Consider the following 19,858-nt stretch of genomic DNA (forward strand, 5'->3'; position numbering starts at 1 on the left):
AGGAGACCCAGAGAGGAGAGAGAGACAGCGGGCCCCCGCGCGCTGCTCGGGGCTGGGGCGCCAGAAGTGGGACTGGAGCGAAGTAGAGCGATGCCAAGGAGGAAACAACAGGCACCCAAGCGGGCGGCAGGTAAGAGAAACGTCTCCGATTCGAGGCTGCCCGGCCCGGGCTGCCCTGCGCGCCGAGCTCCTCGCCCGCGCTCCTTGCCCCCGGGTGCCCCAGGACGCCACTCCCCGCCAAGCTTTCGGGGGAGTTGGCTCCGGGTGCCCCTCTCTGCCCCACTGATAACCCCATCCTCTCTCGCCTTCTCCGATCTCCCAAATCCTCCTCTTTTCCAGGCTCCTGTTGGGTAGGGGGAAAGCTATCCCACCAAGCGTTCTCTCCTTGAACTTTTTTTCCTCCACCGTCTACCCCACCCCTAACTTTCTCCCAGTCTGCTTCTTGCCTCTTGGGCCAAAGTTGGGTTGCGGATCGGGGTGCCGAATAGGGAGAGAGTCCTTCCACCCCCGCATCCCTCCGCGTGGTCAGTGCCAGTGGCTTCTGGCCTCAAGGGACTGCGTCTCCTCTCGCTGGGGTTTGGGGCGCTGAAGGGTGAGACTTGCCTAAGCCCCGGGCTGCAGGCTGGCTTTGGGGCGAGCCATAGGAGGGTAGCTTTGATTGCCAAGGTGGAAAAAACCACCCCAGCAAAGGAATGAACCTTTGAATATGTTTTCTAAAAAGATCCACGTTTGGAAATCTAATCAACACTCACCCCTCTCTTAAAAAAGAGGAAAAAGTGCCCCACAGAACATTGAAACAGCTCTGGATTTTCTTTGCCCAGAGAGAGTTGCAAACTTTGGAAATTGATTCATATGGTAGGCACTATCCCATCTGAATCCTTGCTTACCACCCCTCCCAAAAGAGAGGAACAGGTTAATGGATCAGTACAATAGACCTTCTAAAGGATTTTTTTTTCTTTTGGGTTGCTTAATTGCTTTTTTAATAGTATGCTGGGGTTTTGTTTCTCGGAAGTGTAATATGAAAGTTCATTTTTCTCCTGCCAGACCCACCCACTGAAAAATCAGCTTTCCACTTGATTGCTAGTTTTGATTTGACATTTGATTGATCACCTGTCATCTCACTGCCTTTGATCTATTCATTCTTGATATATATCAATAAATCACTCACCATGGTAACTCGGAGTGCCAGTGACGCAAGCCTTGCCCTCTAGATTCAGAGCCAGACATGCACAATTATTATCTTGTTTGGCTTTTAATGTGGGCGTTTTTATTTCTTTGTGTCCTTTGGTTGAATCAGGGCTTTAGCAAAAAGCTTAAGTTTCTTTTTTGTTCCCTCTCTCTGTCTTTACCCTTATGCTTTAGACAGCATCCGTTAAGGCTGGTCTGCAAACCCACCACCACATTTCCTCCTGTTCCAACTCGAGCCAGACGTTAGGGAGAAGTTCGGTGGAACACTTTTCATAACTTTGCAAAGCCTTCCACAGAACAAATCCAGAGTTAGTTACAGATCTGAGCCAAGTGGGTGTTTGTGTCTGAACACGCTGGACCACCAAGCTTATACTCCATCGTGGCCTGATTCCAGCCTGAATGGCAGTACATGTGCTTTGAAACATCCACAATTATCTTCCCTTCTGAGAGCAGAACTGCTTCCGTAACTGTGTGTAGATGGGTTCAAATTGCATGAGGAAATGTCATTTGTAAAGCTTTGATTCGTGTATTTTCCATTTGTTTCCCTAAGAGCAAAATAATTACAATATTTTTAGTACCATATATATTTAGAACTTGCCTAGTCAGTGAGGTGTTCTCTTTTCGACTCTAGCTACCTCTTTTGAAGACAACGTCTCCCTCCTACCCCCGTCCCTTTCTACATTTAACTCATTTATTTTTTTAAAACTTCGAATGCTTTGCAATCTGACAGCATTGGGGTGTGTACTGGCCTTCTAGACTCAAGAAGAGTAAGCCTTTTCCATCTAGTTCTGGCAACAGAAGTTTAAGTGTAGCTAGATTATTAGAGATAACGTCCTTATTGTTGTCCCAAAAGAGAATCCTGGGCAACAGTCCAGCAAGAAGTGATACTGCCCTGAAAATTACTCTTTTTTTTCCCCTTGTTGTTCCGGTAAAGGCCATCAACAACTAGGCAGTAATTTAAATTACCAGAATGACTGGACATGTCTCCTTTGGTAAGCTCATTACAAAAAGTGCATCGCTCAGAATTGTACTACTTTCATTATAATTATCCTCTGATCAATGAGGATCCAGGTGTGTGTAACACGATGCTGTATCACATTATTTAAATTAGATCCTTTTCATTAAGCTGGTATCTATTGGCGCTGGCTCATCTATTTACTGTAGTGTGTGTGTGTGCGTTAGGAAGTTGTGGCTGTACTTTCAGTTTTCTGGCCTATTGTCTTCCTAGTGTCTTCATATGTTTGTTTTCATGGCTTATATTATTTTCACTGGAAGAAGTAGAAACCCTTGTCAGACTGAAAGGGAATAATTCATTTCGTACACAATGAGGCCCCTCTTACGGTATTTATTTGCCCACATGTTAATAAAGCAGATATTTTTTATGCAATGCTTCTTTCCTCTGAAGTCGTCGATGCTGTCCTCTGCTTTAGCTGGGGTGGTTCTCACCAGTAAAGTTCGCCACTTTGGGATTCTTTAGCCAGTTAACATTCAGGGAAAATAAAAGGTGGGTTCTAGGATTGTGGCCATGCTAACTTTTATCACCGCTTAAAATTAAACACAACACACAACTGTAAGTAATTACTCCCATGGACTGATGTTGAAAGCTTGATTTCTAGCTTGATTAATGAATAATGTAAGATAGAAAAAGCCTGTGAGTGAATCGGAGCTGAGACTGTCTTTGCCCCAGAACGGTTCGAGGCAGTTGGATGCCTTTGCATTATTAGCTTTAAGTTCCGTGTTTCAGGGAATCAATTACAGAACTTTCTAATAAAGCAGGTATCCAGATAGAATGAACGAGATGATATTATAAGTGGTGGGGAATTTTAGCCCTTATTTCTTACATTCCTCCTCCCTTCAAGGGGAGGGATGTGAGGTAGGTAGTTCTCTTTAAGGAAACAGCTAAGTCAGAACATTTCCCTCCGAAATATCATTCTTCCTGGCTTTCTAAAGCTATGCTATTCTACCATACTATGACTTCGGGCAAGAAAAAAAGTTTCGAAAGCAGCCTGTAGTACCCCAGGGATTTGCATGTGTGTGAATGTGTGTGCTTGCTTCCGTGGATGTATATTTCACTCACCACTAAAACGCGTCCACCTTTGCCTGAAAATATTGCAGGATTCTATACCAGCATCTTTTCCTCCTGTCTATTTTAGGGAAGGTAGAAAAGATAGCAGAAAGGTAGAACAGTGTTTTGATTTGTTTGTATTTTATTTGTTTCTACAGAGTAGTTAAAAATTTAAAATTGTGGACTCACTTCAACCCTTCTATTTTCTACCGTCTATCGCGGGCTCTGTACACACATGTGTAATACATATTTTACTTCAGCATCCTGAACTATTGTTTTTATATAATGCCAGCCAATTGCAATAAAACGCAAAATGTTTGGGCATAATATATACACATGAATATCTAATGTATATATAAATTATCGAATTCGCCTGCCCACCCAAAGAGATTAAATGTTTCCTTCTTGCTGACTCTCAGAAGCTATCTGATAATCCGGATCTGAGGAAGTCTTGCAGGAAACAACAGCTCCCTCAATTTATTTTGTTTATTTAATATGGAGATGAATAATGCAGATTTTGTTTTCATGAATGTCCTTGTGTGGCAGTAAACATTAGACTATTAGCAATCATTACTTAAAAGTTGCAATTTGCACCTTAATAGCACAGGTTATTTACATGGGAAACATATTCAGCAGGGACAATTCTGAATACTGCAATGGAGTATAGCGATGACCTGAGCGATCTTTTCAACCTCATGAGAGCAATGGCTGGCTTAACCAGTGAGGTCTCAGCAAACTCAACCAGCAGGACGGGGAGGGGGCAGACAGCTCAGGGGGAAGTTTACCTTTCAATTTACTAGCAAGTGGGATGAGATTCAAGAGAATGGAATCAGGGTGGAGTCGGGACCCTGGACCGCTCATTTTGTTTAAACATACTTCAGAAAGACAAGTTCACATACTGAAGATTTAAATACCACATGCTATGGACCCCTTCACTTACCCAAAGAGTATGATTTTTAAGAGAGAAATAGAAAAAATAAACACACACCCCCACGAGGGGCTCAGCACCATGAACTGTTCTGGCTATTCTTACTATTTAAGGCAGATCCCCGAAAAAGGAAGGGCAGATACCTTGAAACCACATCCTCCACCCAGTGTTTTGGATGGAAATTGATGTCTAAAGTGGTCCTTTCCCCGCTCTCCTCCTGCTTTCCTTCTCCCACCTCTCACCTTACACTTAAAGATCCAGATTGAATGGGACATCTCAAAAGCCCATTTGTTTTAGGCATTTATTGATTTCATTTTTAATCTGCCATATCAGGACACAATACATTAACCCTAATCAGCAGATTGCAAGTGACAGGGAGTTCTTGTGGCAGCTAGGTAAGAGAGAGGGGGCTCTGAGAAACTTCTCGACGATGAAAATCTTCTTGAGGCTTGGGGGTTGGACAAACGAGGCTACTTTTGAGGAGGATAGAAGCGTTTCTCAGAAATACCATGCATTATTTTTCCACTGCCTTTCATTTACTTTTCTCCCATTCATCTCGATTCTATTGCTACCGTTTGGAAAACCTTCACACCCAACAAATACCTCCTAGCCATCTTTAGCAGATCTGTCCCTGGAAGCATCTTGCCTTTTGTCACATTCTCCAACAGAGGCTTATGCTTTCATTTCATCCCAGCCGACATCTCACTCATTTGACGGAATTTTTCCAACTGGCTAATACCTGGGATGATCTATTTATCTTCCCCGTGGCTGGGGAATCGTATTCTCAACTGAGCAGGTTTTAAAGGGGCACTGAGCCTCGCAGTATTTAAGGTCATCGAGAGGATGCACTTCTGCTCATCACTGCAGCTGAGCTTAGGAAGATCAGCCAGGAAGAAAACCCAGGCCCTGTTCATGTTTGTGCTGGGTCTGTAGTTAGCTGACACGACTTAAATGTCCGGAGTGAGCTTCCCTTCCATCAGTGGATGTGTGCCATCAATTTTATTTAGGTATGTCATGGTCTGGGAAGACTCAGCCACTATTTCAGAGGTAATGCCTGGGTCCACCCAAGTTCTCTTTAAAAAGCACAGAATTGCCTAACAAATTCTATATTAAGACCAGGCATACACAGAGTATCATTTTCATTTGATGCAAAGTCAGTTGGAAATACATTAAACTAACAGTTAGAGAGTGTCTTGCTCTCGCTCATTGCTTCCCTGAAGCAGAGCTTTTTCATTACATATTTAATTACAATCAAATTGAACGACTTTTATAAAAAAAAAATCACAGTGGTATTAAAAGAAGCTGGCACACAAATAATTTTATTGCTTTGCCAGTTGAGAACGCTCTTATATAGTTCTTTCTTTGGGAGAAATTTATTTTCATTTTCGAGTGGTGTGATAAATACAGAATGTCTTTTCCTGTGTCTGGATCAGAGAGATCTCATCCTTCTCCCTTCCTAGTGCCTGCTTGCCCTGGAAGAGGTTTCTAGATCCATTTTTCGGTAATTTGTGACAATTTGTATTTTTTTCTATTATTTTAAGCTTTATAAGTTCCATTTAAAGCTAGAACTTCTCCTGTTCCTTAGGGTGACCTTTGGCAAGCAGCTCTTCGATTATGAATGAGCTCAGTCATTCTAACCACATAAGAAATGACCTCGTTGAGTGTTTACTTGAATACCTGGATATTGCGCTAAGAAACACCACCATCTGTTTACAGGCTTCTCTCATATAACACTGTTTTCACTGGATTTACAATTGTCTTTTTTTTCTGCTACTAACCTTGCGGTCACTTGTTTTAGGAACTTTTCTCAGGAGAAGGGGTAGGGATGGCATTTAAAGTGGGTTTCAAGATACATTGGGTCTTTACAAAATAATAATACTAATTAGAGACTTTAGAGCCCAAATATCCACTTCTGGACTTTGTCTGCAAACTCAGAGGAAAGTGTCTCTACAAACACGCAGTTCCACATCTCGCTTGGGCGTTAATCCGGAGTGTCTCCAGCGTGTGGCCCTGTTCGTATATGTTGCTCATTTCATCAGAGAAACTATCACGGGGGTATCGGACGCAGGTTCTTTTCGAAGACATTGCATACAGACACACAGCAAAGAAATCTGAGATGCAAGTGGGAATGGCTGATATATTTGTTTCCAAAGCAAACTCCATGGGTGAAATGATTCAATAATTCGGAGGGATTTGAAAGCCATTAAAACAGCCCTGTGGAATTTCCAATTGTTGCCTCTCTCAATCTTTTGCATTCCCTCTACAGAAAAAGATGTCCTCTAAGCATCCTCAAATATTTTGGGAGGCCAAAGCAATGCCTAAAATTGTTTAAAATCTTAGAAATTAAAATTCAAGAGACACGGCTAGATAATCCTATTATTAATATATGAGTATTATTTAGCTATGCTTAACAACAGGGAAATGCACAAGGCAAAAGTTTTAGAGATAATGAGCTTAGAGAAATTACATGGGGAAAAAAATATACCTGGGTCCTATTGGAAAGCATTTGTCTTGAATTTGGCTCATCGAAATGAGGGTTCCCTTTCCATCTGTGTTATTTTAAAAAACAATTTCAGGATCCCGTACCGACTAGCCAACCTGGAGCTGGACTTGATCAAGTCCTCTCTGGGTGGAGAAAGATGTAGGACGTTAGGATGCACATCCCATTTTTAAAAAATAGTTTTAGAAAACCAAATGTGGGCATGCAAACTAAAAGTAAAACCTCTTCAAGCTCTGTCATATAGCTAGCCCAGGGTTCAAGATCGAAAACTTTGTTTCGCAGGGTAAGAAGAAAACAGCAGTGCATTTTAACCACACATCTTCCCTTGGCAAATGAGAAGCGGTGAGGCAGCGAAGATTTTTAAGGAGCTTTTTAGCGCCTTTGCACCTCTCTCCAAAGACTAATTTAATTGAAAAGCTGTAGTGTCCATTTATGCTAAAGGAAAAGCCTCGTGGTTCCGTAAAGCTGCTAGACACTAAGGTGGGTTTAAAAAAAAAAAAGAAAAAAAAGAGTGGTCTGCAGTTTCTGTTAGTACAAAAATTAAGATCACCGGTCTTAATTAGTGGAATGCTTTCAGAACTGAATGAATACTCTAAAATCACCCATGAGCTTGCTTCTTAAAGCTACAGCGAAGTCATTTCTATGGAAATTAAACAGTTTAGATATTAAGGTGGGCAGAATACAGTTATTGTTTTTAATGAAAATAGTTATGAAGGGCAGAATGAGATAAAAACAGAGTTGGCAGCAGCCATTCTGTTTGCAATGAATTCAGAAGAAACTTCCCGAATGTTCTACTGCATCGTGAAAAATCTGTGAAACTTGGTGACATGGGAGACACGAAAAGGAGAGAGAAGGTTGAGGTCCTCTAAGGGGGAGAAATGACTTGTGTAAGAGAGAGCAACAGCATATGCATATTTCTGTACAAACTGCAAGGAGCTTACTTTAAATCACTTCAATTTATCAGATCCTTAGAATGTTCTGTGTATTTAGAAGCCTCTCTCTGATACCCCAGGGAGATAGGAATAGCTTCTGGGCCAAGATGATGCTGCAGAGAAGAGTTAAAGCTATTCTATGTGTTTGGTACCATTTGGTACAGAAGAAAGGCCGAAACGAAAAGCTATAAGCATGTTTTTGTATCAGAATTGCCTTTGGCTATTTTCCTTTATTAGAAAGTTGGGTACACGGCTTTGTGCTCCTTCGTGTTTTCTCTCCTGGGATTAAGATTTAGAGTGTGGATGGAGCTGTGGAGTAGGAGGAAGTGGCTTGGGTTCTGTTTACAGCTTTGCCCTCTTGAATTATCTGGCCCTGGGCAAGCTTGAGAGAGAAACCCTACTCAAAGGATAAGGATGTGAGTTCAGGAGTCAGCCTGACCCAAGTTCAGATCCTTCGGTCAACTTCTCTTTGGTCATGTAAACTTGGGCAAACTGCTCAAATCTCTGCCCTCACTTTGCAACCTACAAGATGAGGGTAATCATGGTCCTTCTTAATTAAGGTCCAGGTTTTCTGAAAGGATTGTATGAGGGCAGGGCTGAGAGGATGCACTGAAACTGTTAGGGACTCACCAAACAGTTAGTGTTGGTGTGTCTTTCCCCTGAATAGCCAGACCATGAAAAATTTATACCAGAAGGGAAATGAGCAACCTACCAATTATCGTGGGACTAGGGGTTCAGGGCTTGAAAGAAATTAGACACGGGTGCATTGTGATTTTTAAAACTGGAAATATAATCACTGAGTACTGTTTTAGCCTCTCCTTCTGGAAACGACTCATGCCAGGCTGGTTGGAGCCCTGCACCAGCTCGAAAAAATGTTTCTTTGCCAGGAAATAGTAATGATAGCACCAGCAACAACAACAGTTACGATGACGTCTGCCACGATGTGAGTGCGTGTTACATACCAGGCGCTTTACCCAGCGCTTTCTGTATCTTACATTCATTCATTTCAACAGGAACTGTTTCTTGAGTTCCTACTATGTGCCAGGTCCTGTTCTGGTCCCCTGGGTCCCCAGGGTTAGGAGGATGGGATGGATCCCTGTGGATCTTACCCTCCACATGGGGGAAGCTAGAGAACATACAAGTGAATTAATAAAGAAAAAAGGTAATTTTCATATAGGAAAAAGCTCTGTGATGACTGTAGTTTTATAAAAGCAAAAGTGTAAGAGTAGAAGTTGGGGCAGCAGAGGTGTGGTGGCGGGGGGAGGCTGCCAGAGAGGGGACATCTGAGCTGAGTCTTACCCTTATCACAGTCCTCTGCCTTAGATGCCCGCGTAACCCCCATGGATTACTGATGGGGATCTGAGTGACCTGCAGGGGAACTCGGTTGAGGTTGTCAGTGACTGAGCTTGGTTTGAAACTCCCTGCTCCCTGAAAGACCCCTTCACTGAACTTGTTGGGAGAGTTTCTCCAGAATAGCCATAACAATTTGCCAAGGAAGGTAGAAGAAGGGCCTATTCTTCTACCCCTGTGTCTGTTGGGATGTCTAAACCTGTGGGGAGGGTATTGAAAACTTTGACAGAGGATGCTGCCTTTCGTGGCATCTCCAGATAGAATCTTTGGGCATCTATCATTGGGGAAGTTGGCTCTTTCCTGAGCGTTCCTTCATGTGTGTATGCACCTTCCCGCCTTCATTCACCCAATGCATTTTGATTGTTCACCTACTATGTGCCAAACGTTGATCTGGGTGCTGGGGTATCACAGTGGGAAAAGCCCCTGCCCTCACACAGCTTATATCTCTTTGGGTGACACCAAAAAGCTAATGAACAAATGAATATGTAATCAAATATTGAATAGTTCTAACTAACTGCATTTTATACAAATAATTCAGGATCCATGGGGCACAGAGTGCCGGGAGGGTTGCCATTTTGTACAGAGTGGTCAGGGGTGGTATTGCTCCAGAGCTAACATTTGATCAGACCTGAACAAGAAGTGAGGGACTAGCCAAGCACAGCTCTGGGAGAAGCTTTCCAGGCAGATGAAGAAGTGCGTGCCAGGGGCCCTAAGGCCAGAATTAACTTCCGTGTTTGAGGAATATGCAGGAGGCCACGGGGGCCAGAGCAGAGTGAGACAGGAGAGAAGGATAAGAAACGAGGCAGGAGAGGTAGGCAGTGGCAGATCAGGTGTGGCCTTCCAGATTTGACTCTGGTGTGATGGTGTGCCTGGGAGGGGTAAAAAAAAAAAATCTGTTTGGATTTTTCATAGAACATAGGCACTCGTTTCTATTTCAAAGTAGTGGTGGCCTTGGGCGTGTTCGCCCTCCCACTCTGCTTACTGGGCCCCTCAGGGATGGTGAGCAGGATGCTCAGAAGGACAGAGATGGCACCTGGAGATAGAAACACATGCCCAGTCTTTATGGAGGGAATGACTGGTGCTGGGATGGATGACATCAGTGAGGCTGTGAAAGGCAAAGGTGAAGAGCCATGCCAATCTGGGATCCCTGCTTAACTAGCCAGCAGTGTGCTTTAAAGGGAGCTCCTGGACCGGGGGCACTTCAGTTTCCTCATCAGTCGAATGGAGACCTGATATTGCTCACCTCACATTTGTGGTTGTGACGAGTAGATAATGTGATATAGTACCGTCCCTGGCACTGGCATAAGATTGTCTTTATAAATGAAGGGTTTATTCTCCTCCCTATTGTTATTTTTTTTCTGTAGGAATTTTGGGAGAAATCTAGGCCCTTGAATTAGTCCTTGGTACCTATTAGGCACTATTTAAATAAATATTTCCTGATGCGTGAATAAATGAGGCTGTAAGTAAATGAATGAATAAATACCTTAATTAGTGGATGACTTTGTATGCTGATTCATTACTTTTGAGTATAAGGGTCTCTTTTACACATCTAAAATTGTTTTTTGCAAACCTCTGTACCAATTATGATCATGGCTGCAGTTTGAATTTGTCTCAGTTTAGGAAATACTAATGACAAGACTGTGATGTTCATAGTAAACTTATATTTTGTTCATAACATTGTCTGCCTTTAGTTGAAGAGGAGCAATTCACCTTTTTGCAGTAAATATGGTTTATTCATGTTATAGACAGTGCTTCCTGATAATATGGTTTTGTAGGCGTCCTCCTGAAGCTGGGACCCTGACGGAGCATTGCTGCTGGAGGTGGAGGGCTTGGAGATCCTCATTTCTGACCCCTGAGCTCCGCTGCTCCCACTCAGCTCTCCAGATGCGCCCAGCCTCCCAGGATTTGGCAGTGCTCACCATCCCCCACCAGCAAACCTGTGCTCATCCCCTCAGGCCCAAGGCAGCAAACCTGAGGAGTTGTTAGGCTAATAGGAGGAGGCAACGGCTGTTTCTTGGTAACGCCTTCTTCACTTTTTAATTGTCACCGTCAGATAAGTGCCCGGGAGAGGGAAGGAGGCTACCTGGCGCCTGGTTAAGGTGGATCTTAGGACAAAGAGATTTGGGATCGTGGAAAGCATTTGGGAATTTTTGCTGCCTGCCTTGGAACTTTTATTGAACCAATATTGTTGAAGGTCTGCTGTGTACCAGGTACTGTAGAAGGTGCTGGAACTAGAGCCTGGAATACACTTGACAAAAGCCTGCCTTCTTGAAGCTTACATTTAGTATGGCAGACAGGTCACAGACAAGCAAGCAGATGCCTAAGTCATATCGTGTCAGGGTGTGGTATGTGCAACAGAGAGAATTAATGCAGGGCAAGGGGGTCAGCGCGACAAGAGGATGCTCTGTCTTGGATAAGATGGGTCAGGAAAGACCTCTCTCTGGGAGTGATATGGAAACTGGTTCTGAGTGAAGGGGCAGGGAGAAAAGTGCAACTCTCAGGAAAGGCAGTTCCAGGCACGTCTGCAAGTCTGGAGCTGGAACGTTCTGCAGGAACTGGAGGAGCAGCAGGCAGGCCAGGGTGGCTGGAGCCAAGGGAAGGAGGGTGAGTGGTGAGGGCAGAGGAACAGGCAGACCAGACCTCTGGGGCCACAGAGCCAGTGTTCTCACTGAACTGGGAGTCCTGGAGGCTGAGGGAGCAGGGAGAGACAGCATCTGACTTAGGTTTTTACAAGATCATTCTGGCAGCCATATTGCTTATCAGGGAGTTGCAAGCAGGTCGACCACTTAGGAGGCACCTGCATCAGTCCAGTCAAAAGCTGGTGGTGACTTGAGCCAGCCTGCCCTTGGGGGAGACGGGAGACTTGGGCCAAAGGTGGGCAACAAGATGTGTGGCAAATTGCAGGTGGGTGTGAGTGAAAAAGAGTACACTGAAAGCTGTATGTGAAAATCCTAACTCTTTATCCTATGAATATTTTCTCTAATTCTTTCTTTTACTTCTCTCCTCTAGTTATATGCAAGGTTGTTACTGAAAATTGTCAGTCTATCGTTTTCTGAGCCAAAGAGGAAACAAGGGAAAGTGTTGGGAGCTGCGTTTATTCTAGAAGTGATTGTACAGGGGAAGAGGCCACTCTTTTCAAAGCACATTTCATGAAGTCCTGGAATCCGTCTTCACACATCTCCCCACCCCCTCGGACAAGGCAGTGTCAGGGCTGGGGGTGGACCCTGGAGTGAGACAGTCCAGTCAGTTCAATTTCTCTCCAATGGGTCATTTCCTCACCGTGTGACCTTAGGCACTTCTCCCTCCTGGACTTTCAATTCCCTCATTAGCAAAACAGACCCTATAAAAGGACTCTTCTCATTGGGTTTTTACAAGAACTAATTGAGATAAATCAGATAACATGCTGAGCACACTGCCTGGTACATGGTAAGTGGTCAATAAATTTTAGTCATTATATTAACAAGTTAATCATCTTCTCCATGCCTTGATTTCCTTACTGGTAAAGTAGAGATACCAAAAAGGTCCTCTTGGCTTGTTGGGAGGAGCAAGATAGGAACACTTGCAAAGCATTTAGAACAATGCCTCATAAAAGGTATGCACTCAGTAAAGGGTGTATACAGTGAGTGCTCAAGAAATGTTAAATTTTAAAATCGTCACCATGACTCTGAGCTTGTGACCATGACCTTATGTCTTATTTGCTCTGTGTCACAAATCCTGGCACATAGTTGGTGCTCAATAAATATTGTTTGAAACAATGAATCATGGTAACATGGTTATTAGGAGTCAAAGTAAGAAAACCCAAGGAGACGACGGTGCCTCTCTGGAGAGAAAGGTTAGAGACGGCTAACCCGAACCACCATCTCCTCCCATAGAAACTCCTAATGGCTGTCTGTCTCCTCTGCCCAAGCCGGCCTGAGCTTTCTGCAGTGTTTTCAGGAGGAAAGCAAGCAGCTCTCTGAAGGGTTCTTAAGCCAGAGCTGCCTCATCACGGGCTGTCGTACCGCTGGGGGTAGATAGTCTTAAGCAGCACTGAGTCACGCACAAATTGGAAATGCTGTCCCTTTTTCAACACCATTTCAACTCCTCTGATTTAATCAAGAAGAAACTCTTATTTGGTGTTAGCCTGTCTTAAACACCTTTCTCGTGCTTGTTTATCAGAAAGAGCAGAGCTCAAATTCAGAGACTTTCACAAGCAACGGTATCCACTGAAAAATAAAATAATACCGAGATTTTCATTGTCCCATTACCTTCATTTATGGTAAACAACACTGGCTTTCCACTGACTGGAGTGATGTAAATTTTCACTTTAAGATAGAATTATGTAATTAAATATGAGAGGGAATCATTGTAAGGAGATACATAAAGAGAGCAGTAGTTGGGAGGAGGATGTTTGCACAAACCATGAGGATGGGGCAGAATGACTAAATGTGAGGACATTATAGACATCCAGGGCCTGGGTAGGTCAAGGCATTCATGAACCAGCTGTGAGCAAGTCACTGCCAAGTCACACTCAGGTCAAAGAAACGCCCGGAAAACAGAGGCCTTCATTAAAACTTCAAAAAACTTTGAAAACCAGAAGGAATTTCCCCTCCCAGGATATCAGAGAGAAACTCTGGAAAGTCGTTACTGGCCAAGGAAATTTTGCAAATACGGAGAGACTGCAAATAATGTTCTGGTTTTGCATCTGGAATAGAGCGGTGGTTCTCAACTTTTGTTTGGTATCCTCATCACCTGGAGAACTTGTTAAAATGCATATTTGCAGATTCCCAGGCCAGAGCCTGGCAGTTCTAATTTCATAGGACAGGGGTGAGGCCCATTAATCTGAATTTTAAGCACCACTATGGCCTTGAATTACAGGATATAGGGAGAATAATTTTCTTCTTCTCCTCTTCCTTCTTATCTTCCTCCTCCTCCTCTCTCTCGTGCGCGATTCCAAATGCCAAAGCACTTAAACATTTTAAAAATTATTTGAGGGGTCCATTTTCACCTTTGGCTTTTAGTCAACAGAAAAAATATAAGTAGTCTCTCTTTTCATTCCCACTTTCTCGTGGCAATTGCCTACGTTTTTAGAAATGGTGGGGACCATTTTCCCTAATGTATTTCAACAGGGAAATGCATCCATTTATGCATTTGTCTACCTGGTCACAGCACCAAACATCAGAGCCCAGAGAATCCCTCAGTAAAGAAAAAAAGCAATCCGCAAATATATAACAGGAGCTCCGTCTGCTTGGGAGCTGGCTGGCACCCTGGGTACCAGAGTCAAGAGACAAGAAACAAACAAAAGGAGTCTCCTGGAGCTGGTTCTTTATTTTTTACGCTCTCTAAAATTCTGGAAACTGTACACGATGAAAAGGCAGAAAACCTGGCTTTGTTCTTCGGAACCTCCCCCGCCTTCTTATCTTTTTCCTATTTTCTCATGCTTTCTCCAATGATGCCTCTTCTTCTTTTTTCATTGATTCCTTCTCTTTTTTTTCTTGATTCCTCCCAGTAATCAGATTTCCAAGCCCTTTCTGTCTAGCATCTGTGCCTCCGTGAGCGAATGTGAAAAAAATGATGATGGCAACAATGAGGAAGATGATACTAATCATAATTGTCATTGTCACAATGGCTACCATTTATTGACCTGTGTAACACTAAACCAAAGAGCGCACACTTAGTACTTAACATTTACTGAGCATTGACTGCATACAGGTGGTTTACGTAAAATCTCTCCCCACAACACCCCAAAAGCTGGATATTATTGTTATTGACCCATTAAAGAGATAAGGAAATTAAGTTTTGGAAATTTCAGGTAGCTTGAATATCACACAAGCTTTTAGGTAATGTATTGAAACCCAGATCTGCCTATCAGAGTCCAAGGGCTCAGACACAATGTTTTGCTGCTTCTCACAGCTTTTAACGTTTAATAGCGAAGAGTCACATAAGTAAACATTTGCAGTCTCATGTAGATACATGCACACCAAGGGCATGAACTGAAATTGAGCGTTTCCTCCAGGTTATGTCCTCCAGGCTTCCTCCAGTCAATTGTGTCAAAGAAAAAAAAAGACGATCGCTCTTCTTATCTAAGTTCCTAAACACCATCTTTAAAAGTTGAGCCTAAGAAGGAAAAAAAAAAAAAGAAAGATCTTTAAAACGTCTTGAGCTTTCCACAATGGCATTCTCCTAAGTCCATTCCTGTTTTATTAAACAAAAGTAGAGGAAAACATGAAAACACAGTCCATCTGGGGTGTCTCAGTAAGTAATTGTGCTCACCCACTTCCTACAGCATCTTTGAGGATGTGTCCTGGAGTCAGACGCTGCTCATATGTTCCCCATAAATCTCTTGCGGGCTCCATGACTCTTCCTGGCCATCAAAAATACAGAACACATGCACTGATGCTGCCCGTTATTTATATTAGCAAATGAAAACTCCTCTTGCAGGTTTCCCCTTTAGAGTCCCTCATAATATTTATGGTCAGGGTCTCAAAAGGTGTTTCTTACTTGAAGTATTTAATTATAGGTGACATTTAAATGAGTACTCTGAATAATATGAAAAAAGAAAAGATGACCATGAAATTCAAGGGGTCGTATCTCAGAGGGAAAATGTTGCTTACAGCAGAAATCATGGTAGAATCTTTTTCAAAAAAAAATCAACAATTGTTTTTAGTTGTTGATGGCAGTGTTTTAGGGGTTTTGTTTGTGTGTTTTTTTAAAACATGGGTGGCATTTTGAAACAAACCTTTGTAATAATACAAAGTCTGGCAAACTGCCTAACCATCTGATTTAAGATTATTTTAATGAGAAATAGAATGAAATTATCATCATATTTTATTGTCTTTAACATAAATCTTTTCTTTATTCATGCTGGATGGGAATAGTCAATCAGGTGGAATAGAGAAAAGAACTGCCAATAATAAGATGAGCTTATTTCACTTGATCAGTAAATTTCAGATATAAAGGAATTAAACTTTAGAGATAAAGGTAAGTCTCCTTGGAACAGCAAGCTTACAACTTCCATGCCTCAGTCCTGCAAAACAGGCATGAGGAGAGCTCTTATTTCCAAGCACCATTATGAGGATATAAAAAGTGGTACTTAGTAAATGCTTAGAACAGTGCTGAGTGCGTAATAAGTACTCAGCAAATAGTATCATCTCCCCCCGCCAGAGACAGATACTATTATGAATTTGGTGTGTGTATCTTCCATTGTTTATAGTTTATAGTTTATAGTTTTATCTGTATACATTTAAAGTTTTTTTATGTAAGTAGTTTCACACTATATTTTGCAAATTGTTTTGTAACTTTATGTTTAGACTCTATCTAAGTATATAGGTAGGTTGAGAAAAAAAGAGAGAGAGATGACATTAAAAATATAGATATAGCTAATTCCTTTTTATCTGGTTCATAATATTCCACCCTAAGAACGTGCATTCTTACTCATTTATCAACTCCTCTCTTATAGACATTTAGCATATTTTAAAGTTTTCACTATTACACACAATCCTGTATTAAATATCCTTGGGAATTTTTACAATAAAAATAATTTAGTAATAATGAATAAGTAATTTATGTAGAGAAAAACAGCTGTAAGAGAATCAGTCGAGAAAAAGAAGCATTAGTGGAACAGCTAATATTTCATACTTTGAACATTCTTGGTGTCTTTACTGAAATATGCACTTCTCTTACCAAAAATTTAATGGCTGATTTGCACCTAGCAGGCACTTGCTAAATGTCTGCTTGAAGTAAGTAAACTGAATGTAAATAAAATATGTCAATAATCCCAATAATGAGTGAGACTCAGCCATCGACGTGGTTTAATTCCAAGTACGTCAAAAAACTGTCATTAGCCATCTTGGGGTGAGGTGGGGAACACAGGGAAGTAGAAAGAAAAGCATGAATGGTGTAAAAGAAGTTGCATTCGTCCTCGGAGTTTGAAGCAGATCGAGCTTTGGAGCTGGACAACTATTCGCATACTGAGGCTGGAGCCCCGTGGGGGTTACATGGGAATGAGGGGGGCATGCGGTTAGGAGAGGAAAGACTCTTGGATTTGTTTGCCAGTGTTCCAAGTTGAATCATTAACAACAGTCAACCTGCCGTTTGACTTGGGTAAGCAGTTCCACTGCAGTTTAGCAAATGTGTATTGAGGCACACAGCTAGGTCCTGGAGGTAGAAATATTAATAGGATAGGACCCCAGGGTTTAGAGGGTCCATGTGGTCCCATATGCCTTTCGCAACCAAGCCCAGCATCAGCCTTAGAGCGTGTGTGTGTGTGTGTGTGTATGCGTGTTGGGGATCTGTTATCCATGTGTATATAAGGTGGGCGTGCTGCGTGTGTAGATTGGGGGTGTGTGTGTGCGTTGTGGGTCTGTTTTATTGCAGGTATGAGCTGTGAATATTATGTGTGTTGTGGATGTATGTTTCATGTACGGCTGGATTGCGCGTGTTGTGGGCATTAGTGTGCGTGTCTGGGGCTGAGGGGAGCATGTAAAAGGCCCTTATTATGCATGAGTTTTGTGTTAGCAGTGGACTCGGTACATGCATATGTTCATGCCAAGGCTGAGCTACTAGGGAATCATCGCCAAGCTGTCCCCGTGAAGATGGAGCCGGCATCACAGTGTACTTCCCCACAGGTGCCTCCATGTCACTGTCCCTGTCCTCCCGGGTACGGCCCCGGGTGAGTGAGAAACAGAACCATAGTTACACCCATTTCCCCCACCCAGGAAAACGAGCACTAGATGAGGAAGGTATCAGTGACAGATAATACAGGAAAGCAGACTCTACACTCTGTTGTAATTTCTGTTTCCTTGTCTACGTTATATCATGTCCGGAACTGATCTTTCAAATCCTGGGAACCATTTCATTTGCTGTACCTGGAACACAACAGCTGTTTTGTTGAATACATAAACGAAGGAATGAATGAACGAACTGTTATCCAAGCTTCCCGGAGCCTTTGGAATATTTAGATGCCAGGTTATTTGTGCCCCCAGGACTGAATATAGTAGGTTCTTAGTAAATGTTTTTGAATGAATAAATGCATGCTCGCATCCTACACATGTGAACGTTTGCTTATCTGAGAAGCAGACTTGCAATCATAAGAAAACAGTTCCCTGGTGGGGTTTTTATTCTTCCTCTGTCGATCCCACAGGAGCATCTTGCCTGCCGTCCCCTTGGTTTAATTATTGTTCTTTGAGATCAGCGTGGCAGCCCTTCTGTTTACTGTCAAACTGCAGCCGCAAATGAAGAAATAAAGAATAAGGGGCGAAAAAAATCTCCGTAAATCCAGATATGGAACTTCCCCGAAGACATTTTTCTTTTAGAGAGGTGAAAAGAAGGTGGAAAAGTTGGGGATATGAGTTTCCAAACCTGCCAAACACATAAACCAACAAAATTGTGTTGCTGCTTCCATAAATGTTTAATAAGTTTTATCAGCTTGTGACTAAGGTTAAACAAATGTGAGTCCTTTGAGGAATTATTTACTGGAAGCAAAGTTATAGCATCAACATCTGTGTTTCCAATCATTTAGATGAGGAATAGATGAAATAAATCACGAGTAAGTTCCAGAAAGTAACTTCTGCATTATTATCTCCAGAGAAGAATAATGTAAGTAACTCTTTCAGGTGCCCTCTCTATTGGAATTGGAATTTGTTGTTGTTGTTGTTGCTAGACTTCTATTTTTTTAATTCATTTCATAATCTTCAAAGAATATGTCTTCACTCTTTGGTGGAAAGTTACCATAAAAACATCCACAATAGGAAATTTCTCTCAGGGAATCTGGCTGTTTCAGCCAACATTCTCATTTGGGAATGGGTTAACAGTTCCAATATATAACATCCATATAATTTAACCTCATAAATTTCCTTTTTTCACAGTGATGTAATGAGGAGACTGACCTGGAGTTTGTAAATGTTCCCTGCTCGCTGCATTCCCCTGGGCAACATAACATTCTCGACAGTGTTTTATGTGCCCTGATTAAAATATAACGTATTCTTGCATTTCCTGTGGACTGACCTGTTAGTACTCTTAGCAGAACATTTAAGGAACACGGAGATGTTTTCAAATGTCTAACAATGCACTGTGTGAGGTTGGTTTTTTATTTTCTCTCTCTCTTTTTTAAACAGTGATCTGATTTTCATTTTAGACCGCAATCCCTTTAGCACCCACTCCACAAGAAAAGTTTTGTGCTTTGGTTTAGCTTTTGAATCCGCCACTGCACTCTGACAAATAAACAGGAATACTTGTTTGTAAATCCAATTTGAATTCTGGGTCACGTACTTTGAACGGCTCTCCTCCAGTGAAGGGAAGGAATTGAACAAGTTAATGGAGAGTCACGCAAGATAAAACAGTAGCAATGGAAACTTACAACTTTCTTTGTTAAAAAGAAAAAACTTTAAAAAAAAATTAAAAGGGGAAGAAAGACTTCCTATAGTTCTCTCATGAAAAAAGCAACTGTGACGAGTGATACACTCAGCAAACCCATTTATGGATTAAGATGTTTTAATTTTCTATAGAGAGAAACGCAGAGTAAAAATAAAAGTCAGCCCTTGCTTCCAGAGGAGCAAAGGAAAATTTGTGGGGTGAGGGACTAAAACTTTGCTGGGCCAACACTGATCTTATCAGGTAGATCTTCCAAGGCACAAATCTCATTCCAGGAGTAATATGAAAGAGGCATGGAAACTGCGTGAGGGAAGGAAGGCCGGACGAATCAAACTGACCCATGGACAGAGAGTAGGTAGTTGCGAGTCATTCTCTTATTCATTCAATAGATACCTGTTAATTTCTATTATTTTCAACATCCTGTGCTGTGTACTGGGTGGGGCTACAGGGATAAATGAGGCACAGCCCCTGTCTTCAGAGGTTAGCGATGGGCTGCCTAGAAGAAAACCAAGGAATATTGGATGGATGGATGGATGGATAGATGG

General features: G+C 42.3%; 1 protein-coding gene across 6 annotated transcripts in view; it reads left to right on the top strand.

Annotated features, from left to right (window-relative positions):
• The first annotated feature begins 8 nt into the window (after positions 1-8).
• Positions 9-19,858, top strand: part of TSHZ2 (teashirt zinc finger homeobox 2) — a 434,675-nt gene continuing 414,825 nt past the window's right edge. For 5 of the 6 annotated variants that reach the window (XM_046679224.1, XM_046679227.1, XM_046679223.1 and 2 more), the window contains exon 1: positions 9-130. In XM_046679224.1, coding sequence (XP_046535180.1) covers positions 91-130 — 40 coding nt within the window. In that variant the 5' untranslated portion in view covers positions 9-90. The remainder of the gene's footprint in view (positions 131-19,858) is intronic. The other variant, XM_046679228.1, reaches the window with a different exon arrangement.

Source organism: Equus quagga, chromosome 12 (genome assembly GCF_021613505.1).
Source record: "Equus quagga isolate Etosha38 chromosome 12, UCLA_HA_Equagga_1.0, whole genome shotgun sequence".
Taxonomy (NCBI): domain Eukaryota; kingdom Metazoa; phylum Chordata; class Mammalia; order Perissodactyla; family Equidae; genus Equus; species Equus quagga.